General features: G+C 39.9%; 1 protein-coding gene across 1 annotated transcript; it reads right to left on the reverse strand.

Moving 5' to 3' along the window:
• Positions 1 to 2,855: 2,855 nt before the first annotated feature.
• TMEM26 (transmembrane protein 26) lies at positions 2,856 to 20,403 on the reverse strand. The gene is made up of 6 exons (XM_005153659.3): positions 20,100 to 20,403; positions 16,802 to 16,880; positions 10,969 to 11,082; positions 10,203 to 10,423; positions 9,107 to 9,183; positions 2,856 to 6,818 (listed from the first exon to the last, which is right to left on the reverse strand). The coding sequence occupies exons 1-6, from the start codon at positions 20,288 to 20,290 to the stop codon at positions 6,403 to 6,405; spliced, it is 1,098 nt and encodes a 365-aa protein (XP_005153716.2). The 5' UTR covers positions 20,291 to 20,403; the 3' UTR covers positions 2,856 to 6,402.
• Between the last annotated feature and the right edge of the window lie 1,344 nt (positions 20,404 to 21,747).

Consider the following 21,747-nt stretch of genomic DNA (forward strand, 5'->3'; position numbering starts at 1 on the left):
TGCAAAAATTTACATAAGAGTGGTAAGTGTATTTGTCCTTCTAGAACATACTCTACTGCAGCACAAGTACCTTGTAGAAATTGCCATAGTAACTACTCATTCCTTATTGATTAGATGGATAAAAATTCTCGTAATATACAAGCAGAGTAACTTGCTGGTGTATGGCTTCAGGCTACCCCTGTAGCAACTGTTACTTATGCATTCTCTCCCTTTTCTGCATGTAGGAGGTTTTTTGGTTTTAATGAATTAGTATTCCCTGGATTAGACCACAAAGTAGCCTTTTATTTTTTTTATTCTATTTTTTTTTTCCTCTCCCCTGCCCCAGTGGAAATTAAATTTTAAGTTAAACTTGACATGCAGCTCATAAGGCCAAATATTAACTTGTGTTGGTTTGTTACTGGACCAGGACAGCTAGATTTCACCTCAGTGTGAAATCTGGAAGGAAAAAGGGGAAAGAAAGAAGAAAGTGCGAGGGGAAGAATTCTTCCTCAGGGAGAAGGCTTACCACTTAAGAGCTGACCTCTAATGATTAAAAGAGAGAATTCTAGTTTGGGAGTTGTGATAAGTCTGTTCAGAAGGTGCTTCTTAAAATATTTGAATTGGTTGCCTCAGAAAATGAATCCTGGTTTTATGGTTCTCTAGCAATACTAAAGACATAGCAGTGATCTTCAGCAGTGGCAATGTGAATGCTTACTGAAAGCAGGATTAGGCCTGCAGTGGGTTATAGTTTCTGACAGCTGTCTTGGTTCATGTACTGCAGTTGCTGAGCATATTAGTGTCTCCTGCAATCCTGAAAGATGCCCCAACAAACCTTCTACCAAGTTTGTTGTAAAAGACAAGCTTTTGTGTCTTCTATCAGGAGTCTAAAATTGTGAAGCACTTGGACTTAATTTTACCTGGCATCCTGCCTAACGCATTCTTCAAATGTGAAACACTGGTTTCTTTCATTTTAGATCATTCTCAATAATAACTATTTTTCTTGCACTCTAAACCTATTCTCGAGTCTTTGGTGAGGCCTGCGTGTTAGTTGTGGTTACACCTATCCTGCATGATTGTTTCAGAATATTGTTATTTAGAGGTATAGGATGCTGAAGATTTTAAAGTGTTGGGTTTTTTTTAGTTCACATCTTCCAAATCGCTGTTACAAATGACATCCATGCAGGCCTTCCTTAGTCAGCTTGGAGGCTTTTCCCACCTCCCAGAATTAAAAATGCTGCTTTTATATTATGCCACCCTTCAACAACTATATTGTTTTCCTGCATCTTGACAGCCTCATTTCAAACTTTGTATGACCATAACGTTGTTTGAAGCAGATATTAATCCATAGGGCTACAGAAAATGATGCTGCTGTTTCAATAAGCTAGTCCTTCACAGAAAGACTACTCGAGAACACAATCTTCTCTCTGCAGTAATCTACAAACAAATGGAGGAAACTCTGTCAGCTGTAGATACCGTCCGTCTTTAACAAGAAGAAATAAGTTTGGCTCTTAATCTTTAGTTGGCCTGACTGGTTTTGTGCTTTTGTGAAGACTCACGGCAGCAGTGGGAAGTTAGGTGTTTCTCTTGTCCATGTACTGAAATGTGGGAGGTGGGGCCCAGAAAGCATCTGGAAATGTAAACAAGGAAAGAACAGCATGTAGCAGGTGAGGTAAGAGCTTATGTTGATGCATAAAGTTGTGGTTTGGTTTGTTGTTTTTTGTGGGGTTTTGGGTTTTGTGGGGTTTTGTTGTTTTTTGGGTTTGTTGGGTTTTTGTTTTGTTTTTTATTTTGATTTTTTTTAATATTATGTCACTTTCCCACCCACACAGTCTGAAAGGAAAGTGTGGGAGCCAAGTGAGCCAAAATTAAGTTTGCATGGAGCTTTCTACAAAAGACAGACTCGTAATCACCGTAATTCCCGTATTAGCAGCTTGCTGGGGTGGAATGCTGGCTGGTGAGGATTCTTCTCATGCTGCCTCTGAAGGGCCAGGAAGGGTTTTCAGAACACAGCTCACATGTGATTTTTTTCAGTCATTAGTATGTATGTCATTAGAGGTCTGAATCATTGTGTTTCCCTGCTGGTGCAGTGACCAGTCTTGGGCAAATATCTCTACTACTTCTGCCATCATGACCCCTTTCATTGTCTGTTTTCCTTCCTTCCACAAGGAAGGTAAGAGAACAGCATGGAAAAAGATGGAGAATTGGACCCAAAACGAAAGGGGTCAAGGACTATCCAATGTGCTGTTTTCAAGGCTTGCCTATTCTCCATTGACACAGAACTGGAGAAGCAGATTTGTACAGTTTTAGATGCTAGTGTTCTGCCCTAATGCTCTGTTCAAAAACTTTGGTTTTGAGAGGCTAGGTCTCATGCAACAGAGGAAATGTGCATGGAAAGAACATATTCCATGTAACTCATAAGTTTTATTTTTTTCAGTCAGTGTATTCAGCATATTGTATGCTTAGTATTTAGAGCTCTGATCTTTAAGGTATTTGTAATGTTCAGGTATTTGTATAAGTGTTTTATAGACATCTGTAGACTGTTTCCATCAGCAATCTAGCACACTATTAACAGAAATAAAAGCTGTATGCGTTAGGCACTGCCAGGGGTATATAGGTATCTAAATGCATCCTGTGTGAAGATATTAAACACATCCTCTCTGGGATTAACACTGTGACTGGCATACTTGGAGACAAAGGTTGTGAGTAAAGGTGAACCTATCCAGAATGAAGTAGAATTCACTGCAGTTGCTGTGGGTTTTCAAAGCAATGGCTGCCATCAGAATCTGGCCTAAGTAATTAACTTACAAGGATGGAAAGGACAAGCAGCATGTGGAAGATGTAATTAATTGGAACATATAACAGTCAGCTCTCACATAATAAATTGGCAGCTATGCCTGAGGTAACTGCCTTTTATTTGCGAAATACAGTTGGAATTTTTCAAAAGTAATTGCATGTTTTCTTCCGTTTCCACATGGTCCCAGAGAATATAATACAGTACAAATACCAAGAGGAATGCAATAAAATAATGGGGGTTGCTGGTTTGTTTTGGGTTGTTCTGGTTTTTTTTCAGGCTCAGGGCTATGATCTTATTTGAGCCGACGTCCAAAGAAAAGGAGAAATGCATTTTAGCGCAGGAAAAGACAAGTAGTAAAATATTTAATGAGGCTTAATATGGAATAATCTAAAGGGACAAGGCAGGAAAAACTAGAATAAGCAGCAGTAAATGGCTAGATATGTACTTGCAGAACAGATTTAGTAATGTAATTCTCCTGACTCAAGTAAATAATGGTTAAGTAATGTTCTGAAATCCTTCTATTTTGAAGGCTTGAATTTTCTCTGTCTAAAAGCTTACTGCAGCTTTTCCTGAGCAGCAAGTGCGACATCAGTTGTTCTTTAGGTACACCACAGGTGCTGGCGAATCTTCAAGATCTACTCTGCCTCTTGCCTAGTGCAAAGCTCTGGAAGGCTGCAGGAGGAGAGAATGGCTCCTCACACCCAGCTGCTTATTCAGCTGACTCAGCCTGCTGGGAAACAGCAGTGTTGTAGTCCTCCCTCTCAAAAAAAATTGCAAGAGGAAGGTGAAGTGGGCTTGCAACAGGGGTTTGCCACTGTGACCAAACATACAACCCACCAGACTTCTTTAGTTGCTGTTTGCAGGCTTCTCAATTAAGTAGAGGGAACTATATGTCATTCCTCCTGCTACCTGGCATGTGTGATTCCCTCTGTACACAGGTGGGGAGGTAGACTACCCACCATTCAAGTGTTTTGTTTGACTGTTTTCTTTTGGTTTTAAATATCTGTTTATCACCCCTGATAGTGGGGAGGAAAAGGGAAGTCCAAGTCTAGTCCAAATACAAATCACTGCTTATTTTGTCTGTGAGTGAATAGGAATGGGATATAGTGGTAACAACCTAGCACTGAACTGAGTTCTTCTCACATAAATCTGATTAGAAGCTTTAGTGCTGTTTAAAATGGAACAGCCTGAAGACCAGGAAATATAGTTCTCTGTAAAATATTCCTGCTGTAGCGTCTCTATTGCTGATCCCAGGGGATCCTGCATTTGCTGCAGGCTGAATCTGGTAGGCAGTTGTTTAAAAAAGTACATCCTGCAATTTTTGTGCTGATGAATTTAAAATGATGTTCTAGCAAGCTCAGTACACTCCAAATTAATTAGAAAGGATCCTTTTAACAGGATAATTACTATATCAGCAAGTGGTAAACTCAAAATGAATGCAAGTAGTCCTGCCTTGCATCAACAAGGAGAAAATGTGTTGCAATTCTGTTAACTGATTCTAAATTCACCCTAATGTGAAAGGTTTTAGACAGCACAACTCAGCAGCAGCAACACTCTAGCTTTTTTACCTCTATACTTCAATTAAAATCCCAAATAAAGTCGCATTCCACTTTCCGTATGTTTACCTCACAATGCCATGGCAAATGATCACAGAATCATAGAATGGTGAGGGTTGGAAAGGACCTGAAATTCTTCTAGTAAATTTCTGCTGGGAAAAGGCCCAAAATAAGGAAAGCAGGAGGTGTTGCACATTATAACTAAATTCTAAATGGTAGAAAGGGCTATGAGCAGTGGAACAGGATGCCCAGGAGGGTTGTGGAGTCTCCTACATTGGAGATATTCAAGGCCCGCCTGGACAAGTTCCTGTGTGATGTACTCTAGGTTACCCTGCTCTTGTGGCGGGGTTGAACTAGATGATCTTTTGAGGTCCCTTCCAACCCTTGGGATTCTGTGATTCTGTGATGTATATAAGACTTCCTTCATTTAGTCTGCGCATTTTCTTCTGTAATGAAAGTGCCAGATCCTGCATAGAAAAGTAACAGCTCACAAGTATAAACACAGTTCGTGTGTTTGGGGGATAGAATTTTGTTAATAGATAGAATAATGTTAATTTTTTTAAAGAATAAACATATGATTGCTTATCAGGCTATGGATAAATAAGCATATGACTGCTGCAGTGGTGGCAGAAACCCTTTTATTAATTCCTGAAAGTAGATTCTCTTTTTAGATAGCTGAGGCTTTAGAAACTAAGGTTTAATTGTGATTTTTTAATAAGGGAAGTTATCTCAATTAGGTCACTTCATGTTTGTCATGTTTTTATTGCTCTTAAAATGGATGCAGAAATCTGTATTTTTAGGCAATTTTTCAAAAATCACTTATGTTACTTTTAGCTTCTATAAGATAAGCTCCACAAAGTTAATGGTCTTATGCTGCTTTAGAGTGTGTCCTTGGGAGAAATTAATTTGGTCCTATGTTGTTCACTGCAAATGTGAAAGTAGTAAATCAGTAATTATCAGCCATTTCTTAAACATGGATCTTGACATTCAACAGACCAGACAGTTTCTCAAGTTTTATTGTGGGACCCTGTGGTGCTTTAAGGAATGTGAAGCACAAGCCTGAATCCTTTTGTCTAGCTTGTCCTTTCAAACTTAAGCACTGCCGTATTCTGTCTAGTTAAATTGTATGCTTGAGTCAGGCTACGTTTAAAAATCATGTGAAATTGAGACATTTTAAAAACTTGTTTCAACTGCAGCCACAGTGAACTGGGGAAAAAGTATAAAAGTCTTTACAAACATTTTGGGTGTTGATCTTCTTTTTTGGGGGGGGGGAGTTGTGGTGTTCTAATTGATGAGAACAGAAAGCAAGTACCTCTTTAGAAAATGCCTGAGACAAATGCTGTAGTCTTCTAATGATCTGTAGGGCTGCTTTTTTGTGTGTTCTGTAGTTGCGAGGTTTGGGTTACTCAGACCATGCAGGTCCTAAGAGTCCTGTGTATGCAGTGTAATGGTGCTGCATAGTTCTTAATTGAATCCAGGCAAGGATGAGGTAACATTTGACAAAGATTTGCTTAAATTTCTTGAATGAGCAATGTTTAGATGTCACAGTAGCAGTAGAAATCTATCATCTCCCTTCACTTGCATGTCTGCCCAGCTGTCGCTCCTGAAGATGCTCCCATACGTGGTGAACATATTGTTCATCACACTCTAGTTATAGCCAGACCATTCAAGTAGAGCTAAGTGATTCTGTACTTCCCATAATGGTTAGACTTGTCCCTCTACACAAATACATGCAAGTACATATGTTAGCACAGTGCCACCAAAAATAACAGACTTTGTTAGTGTGTCAGACCTTTCTTGCTAGTACAAACTATGGCTACAAAATACCTCTGGATAACATATTAGGGAACTAGTCAAAACCCACCATGCAAATGGATTAAAAAAAAAAGAAGAAAAAAAAGGCCCATTTCTATGAGTTTGCTTCAGAATTTTCCCCTACAATTTAGAAGAAATTATTGATCTCTTAGTGGAAGAGATGACCTACGGACTGAAGGCATATTTGTTCACAGAAATAGGCTAAGCCCTTCTGAAGAAGCTGTGGGAAATGCAACCTCTTTCAAGTCAATAACTGTGCTACTTATCTTCTGATGGATCTTGGGTTTCCTCTTTTGGAGGAAAAGCAACAAGCTCTTTCATTTCGGTATCTTGATCAACAGTAGCATGAGTACTAGTTTTATAAGGCTCGCATGGGCAACAGCTGACTTCTCCTTTCCTGCTCTTCTGCAGAATGGTAGCACGGAAGTCTAATGTTATCACTGCCAAACGATACAATTGTAGAGTCACAACTAAGATATTCTTAGCTGTAAAAAACACCAGCATCTGATTGAATATTCTGAAGTGGCCCATCAGGATTGAACGTACAATGAAGAAGGGACCATCCTGTATGAAAAGGCTGACCCCAATGTTCCACAGTTCTGCACTGTACCTGCACAGCAGCAGGCTGGGCATCCGCCGAGTTGATGCAGTTGGTTTGCAGCCAAAATGCTGTACTGGAAATAAAACACAGTTATGTTAAAGCAACTTCTTAAAATTGAGCCAGGGTTGGCCTAAAGGGAAGTAAATGCAATCAACTATGAACAGTTCAATGTAAAGCATATCCAATTTCTGGAATCTGTTTCAGCAAAACACACCAAGCTTATCTTAAGCAGATACTTACGTGGTCTGCCAAACACGACTAAACCTGCTTCCCCTGTTCTATCCCGACTAAACCTGCTTCCCCTTTTCTATCCCACTAAGCTATCAGCATTTAAACACTTTAAAACATTAAACAAAAGTAGATCACCTAATCATTCTGTAACAACTTTTCCAGGCATTTTTCTGTTAAGTCAACATATTAGGCTAATATATATCTTTAAGAAAAAAAACCCAACAAACTACCATGCTGAATTGAAATAGCCTGAGCTACAGAACTTTGATTTGTTGCAGGCTGTTTAAGACCTTGGATTTTGAAGTCACTAGATAGCCATTGCCTTTTTCATGTGTCATAGTAAGAATAAGTCATGTCAGTGCAGGGTAATATCAAGTATTATGAATACGAAGAAACTGTAGTCACTGCCTGCCATAGAAGAACTGAGCCACAGTTACTCATTCTTAGCCTTCTGGGTGTAAAATTGCCCACATGAATGTGTTCCCCTTGACTATAAAAGTGGTGGTGGGCTAGAATGCTCTTTGTGACATGGCCTCTAGAGAATGATTATCAGAAGAGTGTCTGTGTGGTGAGTATGGCTGACTCTTATGAAAATGCATGTATCTTAACTAATGTGTCTCAGGCAGTGGGTTTTCATTAGTTTAAAAATCATAGCTACTTGTGATGCAGTAACAACTGCCAAATATTTCAGCTCAACAAAATAATTCTATTGTTTGAGTGAACACTGAGGGGAAGGGAAGGGGGAAGAAGATGAGCCTTGAGTGGAAAATTAGCTGTAGAATGTAGAAATTTTCTAAATCCATTAGGCAAAGCTTCAGCAGCAGCTAATTTGTTAATATGTTTTTGCACTGCTGCTGTTTAATAGTCCTAACTGCACTGTTTAATCAGTCAGTGCCTAAGAACTTCAATTTTACTTCATGTTGTGAGTAAATATTCTGACACTTGAATAAAAAGTACTATCTGTACAACTGTATAAGCTACCCAAGATAAACTGAAACCATAGTAAATATCAGGGTAATATGTGACCAATAGTTTGATTTTTAACTGGTATATCAGCACAAAAGCAGTAGCCAGAGGAAAAAAGAAATGCACAGTACAAGGGGTTACTTCACTTAAATTAATACTAAGATTGTTTAAACACTGTTTAAATTTATTTGTGTAGAGGTGATGTATATGAAGTCTTCTAAACCTAAGTATTACATGTCTTTAACAGACTATATATTCTAGTAACAGGAATTTTAGCTGTGATATATCTGAAATGTGGTTGCATCATTATTCTTTTTTCTGGGAGGTGAGCAGATGAGCTGAAATGCTGAAATATTTTTGTAACACCAGTGTTGAAAACAAAGCCTAGTGCTGTCCATGAACAGAAGGCTAATGAAAAACTCCTAGAACAATTATTCCAGTATTATTTTATTCATTTATTATTCTAGTTAGTGTGTCAGCCTAGTGTGCATTTTTATGTATGATGCTAGTGAGGACAATGTATCTTTGGACTGGTATAGTTGAGTTGCAAACTTGTAGTGATTGGAGGCTAAAGTGGTTGGAAGAGATGATGATTGAGGTAACGTTCGTGATACTTCTTGGATATAGGGAAGCCTTTTCTGCCTAGAGACAAATCCAAACTCAAACTGGCTGAATGCTGGGCCCTTTAAGATAAGAGTGTACAGTTCCAACATTATATAGTCCTTTATGTTCCCTGTGAATAAGTAGTTTCTCCTATGATAACATCTATTTTCTTGGCTGTGCTGTTCCCTGTAGTTAACAATTGCCTGTATCTCCACAGGGTCTAGTAACCTACCCAGATTTGATCTATAATAGGCTAGATCTAACTCAAGAGCTTGCATGAAGAAGTTTAAGGCAGTAACAGGCAACTGGAGCAGATGTTTAATAGAATATTGCAATCCATTTTTTTCTGGAAGTGGAGTTTTATCGGGGAGATCAGAGGTCAGCCAGAAACAAGTGTTTCCTGCAATGAAACCACAATAGACATACTTCAAAAGCCATCATTGTCATATAAATTGCTCTCCACCAGAAGTCCTTGGTGTAGCCTGTAGCATGTGTACAGCCACAAGACATGCCAGCAAAAACCTTAAGCATTTGTTCTCTTATCTATGTGCAAGAACTAACCTGCAAGATCAAGTGGAAACTGTAACATACTCCACGTCCATACAGCAAGAATTGCATTTATGAGAGCATAATTCTTCCTATGGGAAAGGAAAGAAGTGATAACAGTGAAGATGAAGTTTCCTTATGTGATAACAAAAATGTTTCCTGTAGTATTTGGAATATCATTAAAAGGGTAGTTGAGCAAAACAGCGGTTGATTATTGGTAAGACTAAGGAAAACAGAGGCACTTTTTGGCATGGAACTTTTGCTGTTCAGGCTACATGTTCCAGTTGTGTGATTACATTAAATAGCTGATGTTAAGATTATAATGATAAGCATATGGAAATAGACTCTCTGGCTCAAAGAGGAGGTATTGTAGTGATTATACATTCCTTGCAAGCCTGAAGCTTCTCTGCCAAGTGGGAAGGACCTCTTTTCCTGCTTTAAAACCTTTTATTCAATATAAATATATATAATAGTACATATGTAAAAGAGGATGAAACTCTTCTGTGATTTTTTTTTTCTTTATGATAAATGTTCATAGCTCATCTCTCACTGCTGTGAGGAGATGAGCTTACATCCTCTGGGGGAGATCACAGTGTTGAAAATTCACATCAGACTATGCCACTCCCTTTCTTCTTTATCTTTGAACACTTTGTCATTCTATCATGAAGTACAAATGAGATAATCAAAGAATCAACTTGGATAATGAATCACTAAAGCAAAGTCCAGTTGCTTCCTTGCTAGTCTAAAACAATTCATTAACCTGTAAGAGGCTTACTGTGTATCCAGCATTTCAGCTCCTGTAGCTGTAAGAACTGGCGCTGCATGGGAGTTAAGCTAGTTGTTTGGCTCTTTGTACCCTTCTATTGTGATGGATGATATGTTTCTCTGCTGGCAACAGAAGAATAATCCCTAACAAAGCTCTTAGGATTGTTAGGTCCTTTACAGAGGGAAAGGTGAGAGCAGGAAAACACAGCCTTGAATGTAGCCTCCTGTTAACTGTGGGAAATAACAGGTCAACCAGTCTGAACACTGAGGAGTGCACAAACAGATCTTTATACAAAACAAATATCTCGCAATATACAAATTATTAACGTCAGCAAATAATCCTTACCTAACGTCTTCAATGTCCAAAGTTTCACTAGCAAATTCAAGTATATCTGCTGCTGTTCCCACAAACATGAGAAGCAGCTGAGACAATTGATCCCGGGTGATTTCAACTCCAATAGGGAGAAGCCATCTCCCAACTACTAGTAGCAGTAAAAAAGTCTGGTGTAGGGCCAGTGTCCAAACAGTCTCACAGATTGTGGAGAGCTGATTCACAAAGACTTTAGCCTGTTTAAAAGACAATAAGAAGATACTGTATCTTCAGGAGACTGACATTATAGATAACCTTCAGAGCCTGTTATTCATCCTTAAGCCTGCTTTTGCTCTCCTTTACATCGTATTAGAGCAAATAATTTTTATGTGGTAGGCATAATTTGAAGAAGACATGTTAATACAAACTTTGGGTAATGAATAGCAAGTCTTTCTTTGAGTACTGCTCTTTCTGTTCTCATTTTTCAGCGAGCTGAGCATTATCCTTTGCAGAACCATGATCCAGAGACTTTCGGAATGTCTAAATTTTAAAGTTCCTGAGATTTGGAGCATAATGGTAGGAGAGTCACCACTTCACACAGAGACTAGCTCTACAAACAGTAGTTAGCATGAAGCACACTGTACATCATTTTCACATATGGTTTTCTGAAACGATTCTCTTTTGCTTGTTTTTTTAGTGTCCCTCACTGCATGAGGAGACTGATCAAATAAACACAACAAGTCGTCTCCAATTGCTCTAATTATCATAAGATCTTAACTAGGAATAGGAAAAGTTGTCCCACCGTTTGAATGATGTGGTGATCTGTTCCCTCACTTCCGTGACTGCTGTCTCTGGATTGATTGAAGTCTTGGTTGCTGATATTCACCTGAACTGCTCCAGGCTCATTACTGCAGTACTGTTGTGAATAAAAACATCACACATGCATAAACATCCCATACAGGAGCAGATGCACTCTGTGGCTGAGAGAGTCCTGTTTTGCTGAACTGTAGAAGGTTCATTTGTGAAATTCAGCCAGTATTTGCAAAGGTGGATGCTCACCCTGAATATAGTTCCCCTCTTGTTCAGAAGGGAAGGATTCCTCTCATGAGGACAGAAGAGATGTTAGGTCCCTGAGCAAGTGTAAGATTTTACTGTAGAAGAGGATGTAAATTCAAGGACTGATGACATCTCTGTGCTGTTAAGATGGCATTCTTTGAATATGATCTGCCTGCAGCTCTCCTGAGCAGGCTATTGAGTTTCTTACATAGTCTCAGTCTAGATAAAAAACTGAAATAGGGTTAAGAGTTGGTCATGGTCGTCTGCTGGTTTATGGTCCCGGTCAGTCTCTATATTCAGGCTTGAATCTATCTAGTATATAACTAGTATACATCTTAACTATATCTAATATATATCTAGGCTGCAATGAATAGAGTAGGGGTGGGATATTTGGATTGCATTCTTTGTCATCCCATACACACCCATGCACCACCACTTCTCCCCCAAACCCACCTCCCCTCCTCCGTACTCCCTTCCCCCCCCCCCCCCAAATAAGATGTGTCTTATTCTGCAAGGAGGTTCATTATGTGAGAGGTGAGATACAGGAATAATTAAGAAAAATGAATCTGTGGTGTTGCCTACCCCTGTAGAGAAAAAACAGGTATTTTTGCTTTCTCCAAGTACCCAGTGCTCTGGGAAATAGGATGTTGGCTAAAACATACTGTTACCTCAACAGCAGTAAACCAGTAGGTCTGTAGCACCGCACTGCCCTTCTCAGTTCACACGCAAGGCTGACTCTGGAGTAACTGGGGTAAGGTTCTAAAATTCTATCTTCATAGCAATCCCTTAACATCTCTTTGCATTGTAATAAAAGGGGATAATTAGAAAATCAAACCATGCTGTTATTAAAGACTTTTATCCTGTCCTATTTGTGCCAGAGAACACATGATTTGCATTTCTCCACTGGGCCCCCCACCATTTTATTGCATGGAGAGTGATTTTATGCAACAATCGGAATGTGTTCTAGTGCATACTGAGTAGCTCTGTTCAGCATAATGCCTGCCAATATAAAGGCAACATTTTCCAGCAAATGTTACATTCTAGCAAATTTCAGATTCTACTTTGATGCTTTATTTGTTCCCTGATAATGTTGCTCAGTATCTGGGTAAATGCTGCCTCTTGTCATAAAAAAATGGAGCAAGTTCCCATGGTCTGAAAAATCTGGTGGAAAAAAAAAGTCAGGCTTTTTTGCTTTTGTAATTGGAGGTAAAGGCTCTTAAATGGAATGCTTGCCACCTTTGGATTGTGGGTGTGAAAGCTTTGAAAGGTCTTCATACAGATGTAAGGATGATGATATTTCCATGCGGAAGAGGAAGGTCTAATGTTCTGGACATGGAAGGAGTGAGCTGAGGGGCTGCTACTCTGCTGGGCTAGAACCCTGTGGGGCTTATCTCACTTGGTTAGCCCCTTAACCAAAGGAGAGAGACAGAACAGCTTGTTCAGAAGATGTTTCAGAAACAAACTTAACTGGTGCTCTGGAGGAATATCTGTCTGTTGCCTGTAGACAATTCTAAAGCCTATGGAGGCCACCCCTGAGGTCAAAGCCTTTCTGAGTAAGCCCCACAGGCAGTGTGACACAGTTGGCTGAGGAAACCATAAACTGTGTAACTGGCATAACCACCCCAGAATACTAAGAAGTTAATATCTACCTTGAAACAAATTGTCTGGGTAGAGCAAATGGGTTATTAACTTGTGCTGGAGGAGGAAGCCTAATTCACTTTGACAGCCTTTGGTCTGCATTTGAGCTCACTCCTCTGCACCCCTGCCTGGTGTTGCATAGGTAAAAGGAAGTGACCCATGAATTTGCATTAAATATCACATCAGAATTTGGAGATTTCTTGTTCGTTTTTTAAAGCCCCATTTCTCAGGGATGAATCTGCCAAATTTGAGGCAGGACCCATGTAGGGCAAGCTCTTTGCTGTATGTGTATGTGTATGATGGTGAACATCCCTTCTCAGACACTGTGAGAATTCCCAACAAGTAAATTGGGAGTCTGAAAGACAGGAGTGAAATAGGAGCCTGTAGCAGTTTTACTGTGTGGGTTCCAAAGTGCATGTTTGCTGTTTAGCAGATGCCATAGCTCTCCTGTGACAACAACAGAGAGCAGATAGCTCTCACAGTTGGTCTGTATAACCTCTGCAAAGGGCAGAGGAGGTGCCGGAATCACCAACTCGCAGCACTGGACAGAGGTGGAAGAAAGCATGCCACAGTGTACATGAGGCTTGCAAGGGGGCAGAGGGCTCTTTCAGTTGTTTAGTTTTTCCCTTTTCTTCTGCCCCCCCCTTTCCATCCTAGTGGCACAAAGGTGTGGGGAATATTTCTTTAAGAAAATTAATTCACTTCATCAGCATCTTTTGCAGTTTCCTTGCACATAGCTTTTGTAACTACTCAAGCTGAGCAGGGAGGGGGGCAGAGTTACTGTTTCAGTGCAAGGCTCCATGAACTCTGACTGAATGGCACTCCTCAGGACCGGATCCATATCTCTTCTCAACTGCATGTAGACAGGAAATGGAAAACTGCACTGCAAAGCCAGTCGTTTAAGTAGGCTCCTGATTTTTAATTTAAGTATGTTCATATCTAGTTTTGGTTTGTTTCTCTCTGAATATTTATTAAGTGGTGATTGTGGTGGTGATTCACTTGGAAGTTTGGAGAAGAGCCTTTATTTTCATCGTGTATATGCATATAAATAGGACTGCTGGTGCCAGGCATATTTGCCTAGCCAATTATATATGTGCAGTGACTTAAGGGGAATGTGGCAAGGAAAAATGCTAAATTTCACAGGCAGCTGATAAATTTGGTTTACCTCGGTTACTCCTGGGTACCAAGACTTTGTGCATAGCTAAACAAAAATGCCTAAGTCTTTTAACCATGAAAAAAAAAACAGAAAGAAATTGTACACATTTTGCATATACTCTAGCTTGGTTTACTTCATTTTTTCTTCAACATGAAGCTTACATTTGTCTGATTCATAAAATACCTAATCAAACCAGAAATTCTGTTTCATGACATAGTGTTGTCCTAATATATGGCCTGCAAAGAGCTTGCTATCAGTGCATGGGGTACACCTGAAACTGAGCTAATTCAGCAAGTTTCTGTTTGTGTGTTATTCACAATCCCTTATTCTCAAGGTTAGCTAAAACCTTTCACAATGGGTCCAGCACTGAAATAGTGAAACTGGTACTTGAATACAAAGGCAGAGTACCCTGCATCCTATTAATGTATGGCTGGCAGTCTGAGTATGGCATGGGAGAGACTAGCTGTTCCCTGAAGCAGGCCCTCTGCCAAGCAACAGGTACCCCTTTTGTTCTCTGTGATTGGCTGGAAACAGAGTGGCCATTGCTATGGCAACATGTATGATGTCAGAAATGCAAAGCAACCTTGACTGCTCCTTTTGGTGGTGTAGGACAGCTGAAAATTAAAACAGGGAGAAAAGACTGCTTAACCTGATTTCCAAATCGAGGACGATAACAGGTATGGGAAGGAAGAGAAAAGGTGAAAGATGTAAGATCTCTTCTAGGAGAGTGATATACTAGAATTTTAGCTGATAAGAGAATCCCACCTCAGAATGAGGCTAAGGGAACAGGCACTGACATTTTAAGGAAGTAATGAATATTCAAGTTAAGGTGCTTAAAAATGAAATATTTGCCAAATATCTATCTATCTATCAATATCTTATTGACTGGGAAGCCTATGCTCACTCATCACAGGTAGTCAGGTAAGCCCTGCAAAAGGTGGTCAGTTATAACTTTCTGTCACAGCTACGTGACAGAGTTGAAAAGGTAACAGGATTTTTTTATCTGAGATCTCATACTTTTTTAATAATGCTTAGGGTTTTTTTTTTAATGGATCAAATGGTTTTAATTTTCTTGCCACCATTCTGCAGACAGCAACTTTTTCACTCAGTACAGTTCAGTTTACTTTATGGTTTCTCCCAGACGTGTATTTCATCCCCAAATACTTCACTACAAACCAATAGTTCCTATGCAGAGAGTATTTCACTGTTGATATATGAATGGTATTACTTATGTCCAGTTCTGCAGTACTTAGGCAGAATTGCCTCTGTCTTCAGGAAGAGACGCTGCATATTAGCACTCACCTCAAATAACAGCACCAACTTAAGCAGTTGATTTTTTGTGTTAAACATGAGATCAAAGTTCTACTGCCTCAAAGACCACAAACTGTTTTTGTAGTACATATATTAAATGCGTGAATTTAGCAACTGCATAATCACCTGTTCTGTTAGTATTTTAATAAGGAAATTCCCAGCAATACCTTAGTATCAGGAATAGTACTAGTCTGGGTACTGTGTTTGAGATTATTAGGAGGGCTGCTGCCCTTCTGGACATACTGGTTTTGAATCTGTTATATTGTGTATTTCCAGAACTCTCTATCCTGTCTCTCCAGGTATAAACTAAGCTGTTAACTTGATATACTCCCTCTTTAATTCACAGTAGCAGTATATCAATAAGAACAAAGTATGCCATGTTCTAACATCATTTTGGGAAATAAACTGCTGCCTTTGACTACAGAATTAGCCTGTTTCTTGGATGAGATTTAACTATGACAAATGTTCTCAATATCCACATTACCTGTCTCTGACTGTTTAAGGAGATCTGGCAAAACAAGAAGACAATAAATTCCTGCTGCTGTACTTAGAAAAAGCCTCAGGCATTTTCAGTGTAAACACAATTTTGAATATTTGATTATGCTTCTGTGGGTTGTAACAATGTTTCAAAGCAGAAAATGAAGCACTAGGTCTTCTTAGTCTAATTTATGTGGGTTTTTTTCTGTTATTTTTGCTCCTGTTTCTATCAGGCCCTTTTCTGTTGTGGATGTAAGGTACTGCATATGTGCAAATTCTGGGAGAGACAGAATTCCCTTCTCACTACATGGAAGTGCTACAGGGGCTTGAAAGCAGCCTATGAGGAGGTGCTTCATACAACATGAGCTGCTGAGCTAAACTGGCTCTGCTCTGGCCCTAACTGGCTCCATCTGTCAAAAGAACAATTGCCTTAATAATGTTACCATGTGTTTTAGTCCTGGATTTAAATCCAGACACCCCATCCTAGATTACTATACAGCACAAAGAAAGGATGTAAACATTGACAGACAAATTACCATGCCAGCTCTCTGCAGTTGTAATCTGTGAGTATTCTCCTAGGTTCAAGGAGGCATGCGGCAATTTGAGTTGAAGACCTCTTTCAGTGATACCTGTCTCAATTTTGGCTTGCTTGGATTTGTGGTATCTGCCTGTAAGGGCTGTGAAACTCATACTTTATTTTACAAAGGCCTCTAAAGCAATTAAATTCTTTCACCATCCTCATGAAGATTCAGCCTGGTAAACTGGGGGTGAAAGGCTGTCTTTCAGATTTCTAGTCCTCTGTTCCCCAGACAAATGCAAATAAATGGTCTCAATTTTAGCTGGGAAAATGCAGTAGTCATAGTCTTAGCTGTAGCTGGGTTGGGAGACCCACCAGTATAAAATACAGACCTGCCAGGTTTCTGTCTGTATGCCCAAATCCAACCCATCAAATAATGCACCAATTTCGAATTAGTCCATCTTGTCTCATAACAAATACCTGAGTTCCGTGATGGATTTCGAGTAGCCATAGTGATGGTACTGTGCAAATCAGATATAAAAATATTGCTGGTGAAAACCTGTGGAAGAAAATAGAAGACAGTTTATTATTATATCGCATTGTAAATATCATATACCTATCATTATCTGCATTGAGAATTATCTTGTGCCTCCTACCATATGGTTTATTAAGAAATAGGATAACTGCAAATAAGAGTTGATACTCTTTCCAAATTCTTCATGCTATCAGTATTATGAATCACAGGTTTATTATACCTCCATCTAAGATCATATATGGAAGTTTAAGATCCCTTGTTAATAACCAAAGACACTTTGCTGCTTGCACTTCCATCACAGCATTCTCTGTACTTAAAATTAAAAAAACCCTCTACCTAACATGCTTTTTCTGATTTCCTGAAAGGTGAATTAATACATTGAGTCCCTTCACTGAGTGATGTGGGGATAAAGGCTGTTGATCAGAACCCTGTGCACTGACACAGTGAAGGTAGAAATAGCATCAGTTTGCCTAAAACAATAATTTCTTCAGTAGGTCTTTCACTGCAGGCTAAAATGGTTTATGAAAATGGGTCTTGGCCTTGTTTCCCCATTTTTGCTGGCAGTTGCATAATTCTTTAGGGTTTCTGTCTCTAGTTCTTTTCTCCCTGACAGTCTTCTATACAGCCTATGATGGTGAAGCTTTATTCAGCTTCTTCAGGTGAGTTTACTTGGAAGTGGTAGAGAGGTTCCACTACTCCTTCTGCAAGCACTGACTTCTGTGAGGGTTACTGATGTTTTCTTACTAAACACAGAACAGGTCTTTTGGGGGTTGTTGATTATCTATTATTATTTATTATTATTATTATTATTAATTCCCATAATTTAAAAGTGGGAATGAGGTCAAATGCCACTCATGTTCCATCTAGTTCTGCTATAGTGTGGAGTGAGCATAAGGGCAATGCTGTTGAGGTGCACAGCAGCCTTTGTATCACATATATGTAATGGCCCAGGACAGAGCAGTGGAGTCAAACTAGGGATGCTTGCTTGCTTCCATCCTGTCATTGGCACATCCTGCAGTGAATTTAAATTGCTTACAAGTATGTAAACACAGCAATGGTTTGGTCAAATGTTGTTGCATTTATTGTTTGTTCCTACCCTGAGTGTACCTTAATTTTTGTAACCCTGACTTTTCCAGTGGAGATTAAGTATTGAGGAAAAGGAAAAGAAATTGCTGCTTGGGAAAATTAGTGGGCTGCTGAGTGGCTCTGAAATATTTCAAACAATTCTTTCTAAAATAGTTCTGGATTGTACATTTTGGGGTTTTGGGGGATTGGGGTTTTTGTGTGTGTATGTTTGTCTGGGGCTTTTTTGGTGGGGGATTCTGATTCTTTTTGAGGGTGAGGGTGTGCTGTCTGTTTAGGCAGTGGGGTTTTTTGCTTTCTGTTTTAAAAAGTGATTTTGTGGTGCTGTAGTCTAGGATGGGGTTGGGTTTCTTTTTTGGGTTTTTTTGGGGTTGTTATTTTTTTGTTGTTGCATTTTTAGTGGGTTTGTTTTTGTTGGGTTTTGGGGCTTTTTGGAGGGTTGTTTTGTTTTTTGTTTGGGTTGGATTTTTTTTTGAGAATACGCCTCATTCAAATGGGAGAAATAACATACTTTGTAGTATTTCCTGTAGATTTTTTTTATATTTTTAATATTTTTATATAGCACATGAAAAATCTATCCAGCTGGCAGGTCAGCAATGCTGAGCTAATGATAACACGTCAGGCCAAGAGACTACAGGGGCTTTAACCCTGCCTTTATTTCAGAAGGAGCAATGTAGAGGAAGTGTTAAGTGGCCAGGCCCACAGTAATACTGTTTTCTCCCCATGTGCCATTTAAATCCTTGTGCTGGTGAAGTGAGTATTTTGTCAATAATGAATGGAGAGAATATGAGGCTCCTGGAAACAGGAGAGTCCTGTGGCACAGTCTGCCCATTGCTTGGATCAGTGACCATCTGTGGATGTGTTTTCTAAAAATGTGTTTGTTCTGAATATGAGTGTTTTCCAGTGGAGCAGAGTTATCCTAATGGAAATAGATGCTGGCCATTTGTCTACAGTTCTTACCTATAAACGTATTTTAAAGTGTTGGAACACATCTGCTTTCAGAATTTCCTTCTAGCTAAATTTAGCCCTTACAGCACATGTATTCATCATCTAAAATGGATCTTGCTTTCCATAGCTATTTTGCTTTGGAATTTCCAAAAGCTGCCATAGCAAGAGTTCCTTCATGAAAACTCTGCTGCTGTCTCCTCTCTAGTGAATCGGATCTGCTCAATCTGCCTTTGTCTCATAACTGTACATTTGGAGCTCTGCCATTGTTAAATTTTCCTGTGTCCCAGACTTTATCACAGATTTTATTACATTCAGATTTAGAGCATGGAACACTTGTATAAAGTGTCACACAACACTGCTTATTAAAATGAGTTTGACAGGTTGCACTGGGCAGAAATTTAAGATCATTGGAATACTCTGGTTCTTTTTTATTAATAATTTATTGTTTGATCCTGGGTTTGTCCCAGGGCCTGTCTGCAGTTTCAGTTTTAAATATAGGTCCTAGTGAAATCTTGACAATTAGTTACATGACCACTTCCTTTCTACAGAGTGTTTGTTTTGGCTGAGTGCTTATGAGCTGTAGATGACTGCAGCAGTTCTTTAAAGGCATGTAAAAGCCGTGTGCTTAGGCAAACTCTGCTATGACTAACTTTTTTTGTTCATTTCTCAGGCAGCCTTTCATGCGTGAAACTTCCCCTCTGGAATAGCCTCTCAAATCCAAATAATCAGGCCACTCTTGCTGTATTGCAAGAGTTGTTGCTGCTCATCTTTTATTTGCCTCTGAGTTTTGATTCATACATTCATGTGGTGTTAGCACCGTCAGAAACAGCAGGTATAGGGAATGCAGCCCCAGGGAAGGAAGTGTACCTCTCCTGCAGCTACGTTTCCCACATTTTTCAGTTGTTAGTATGTATACACGCACTGAGCTATACAGAGAGTGGTTCCCAAGTAGTTTGCTTCAAAACTTCCCCACCTGAAAGCCCTCTGGCTTTGGCAATGGACTAGCCAGGACTTAACCAGGTTCCTCCCCCCCACCACACACACATCCCCAGGTGCAGCAGGGGAGAAAAGGCAACCCCTGAAAGCCTTGCAGAAGCAAAGCGAGGGCAGTGCCGCTCTCGGGCAGCAGCCGCTCAAAATCAGCCTCGCGTCTGCGGCGTAGTACATGCAAAGAAGCAAGAGACGCTCGTCAGAGCCGCGGGATATGCTCACCATTTGTAGCCTCTGCCTTGCTTAAACTTGAGGGTAAGCCCTGTCTCCAGGCACAGAAGAAGATTGAGCAGTGCCAGAAGCCAGTACTTGGGTTCTTTCTTCACCGCAGTCACTCTCCAGACCCCGATGACAGAGTGTAATATAAAGAGCAAGCGAGTAACCAGAGCATTGAGCAGTACCATCAGCTCCATCCTGGAGCAGCCCCCTCCCCTTCTTCCCTCACCGCAGGGGCCCTGCGCTTTTTAGGGAGCCCCGGGAAGTTACTCTGGGAATCACTGGGAAGCGTGCGCACCACAGGCACACAGATCTCTTCCATCTCCACAAAGGGGCCCATTATAACAAAAAAGAAACGGCATTGCCCCTCCCCCAGACTTCCTGAAAACTTTTTAGAGGGAATAAAAAAAACCCAAAAAAAAGCAAAAACCCAAGCAGCTCAGGCTCCCAGGCTGCAGTGGTGTGCAGCGCTCAGTGCAGCTCTGAGCACGCTGAGCCAGGGGCGTGAGGGGTGCCTTTCTGCCCCTCTCCATCATCTGCTCAAGGACTAACGGCAGGGAGGTTTGGTTCACACAGCCCCATTTCTCTGCTAACCCCGCTTGCTGCTCTCATGTCATAGATTTTTAGATAAGAGACAAAATGGAACTTGAATCTTCCTTGCTTTTTAGCATTTTTAGCAGATGCTCCACTGCATTACTGAGGCTACAAAACCCTCTTGCCTCTCCCTTCCCCCTAAAAGATATAATTCATGTCCAGGAGCTTTGAAAATTATCCATTTAAAATGGCATTAGAGAAAGCAGAAACTGTGTACTTAGTTTAATACTGGAATCCCTGTGTGCAACAGAAGATACAAAAGTTAACTAGAACTGAAACCTAGGCAAACTACTATATTGTATAATCCACACTTTGCTTCAGGACAGAGAAGTAGCCCCAGTAAGGAACTCCAGGAATCAGTTTGAGATCTAATGCTAATGTAATCAAATAGGCCAGTTGGAATTTATAAAACAAATGGAGAGAACTTTGACTGTTAGGTCACCTACATCTAGACTGACCTTTATCTTCTGTAGAAACAGATTATAAACTACAGAATAGCTTTAAAAATTATGTTGTTTCTTATAGCGATTATACTTTTTTATTTGAATTACACTTGGGTAACCAAGGAGAAAATTCTTCCTGATCAGAATTGACATTGTTGTTCCAGTTTTGTCTTAATTTACTGCCAAAGCACTTAAATTGAGATATACCATTGTAAAATACAGATGGAAAATCAAGTCCGTGTAATGTACTGTGGCACTCCAAAGATCCTGATTTCCTAGCTGTTTTGGTTTTAAATATCCTGTTTTACTTTAAACACAAGCTGATATTCTTGTAGGAGTTGGGATCTTTCTAAGAAGATATTTTTCCTCGATTGCTAATATCCAGGTTTTACCCACTGCAAAACCAAGGCTCTTTCTCTAAGAAGTGCTGAAGCTGGTGCTGGCCAGCTGATGCCCTTAGGGGCTGCGGAGATGGAGGTGGTAACTACTTAAAAATAACCCTGTCCAGAAAAAAACAGAAACAGAAGGCCATTCTGCAGTATAGATCACTCAGGAAATGCCTGAGTAAATAAATGGACTGTGCAGCATGCCTTTTGGAAGCAACAAAATCAAGCTCC

The sequence above is a fragment of the Melopsittacus undulatus genome, chromosome 4, assembly GCF_012275295.1.
Source record: "Melopsittacus undulatus isolate bMelUnd1 chromosome 4, bMelUnd1.mat.Z, whole genome shotgun sequence".
Classification (NCBI taxonomy): Eukaryota; Metazoa; Chordata; class Aves; order Psittaciformes; family Psittaculidae; genus Melopsittacus; species Melopsittacus undulatus.

What these genes read in the sequence shown, in the direction of transcription:
- TMEM26 (XM_005153659.3), bottom strand. Translation starts at nt 20,290, where the DNA reads ATGGAGCTGATGGTACTGCTCAATGCTCTGGTTACTCGCTTGCTCTTT. An exon ending in CAAGGCAGAGGCTACAAATG is followed by an intron (nt 16,881 to 20,099) that starts GTGAGCATATCC and finishes TTTCTTCCACAG; the next exon opens with GTTTTCACCAGCAATATTTT. An exon ending in ATCACCACATCATTCAAACG is followed by an intron (nt 10,424 to 10,968) that starts GTGGGACAACTT and finishes TCTTTTAAACAG; the next exon opens with GCTAAAGTCTTTGTGAATCA.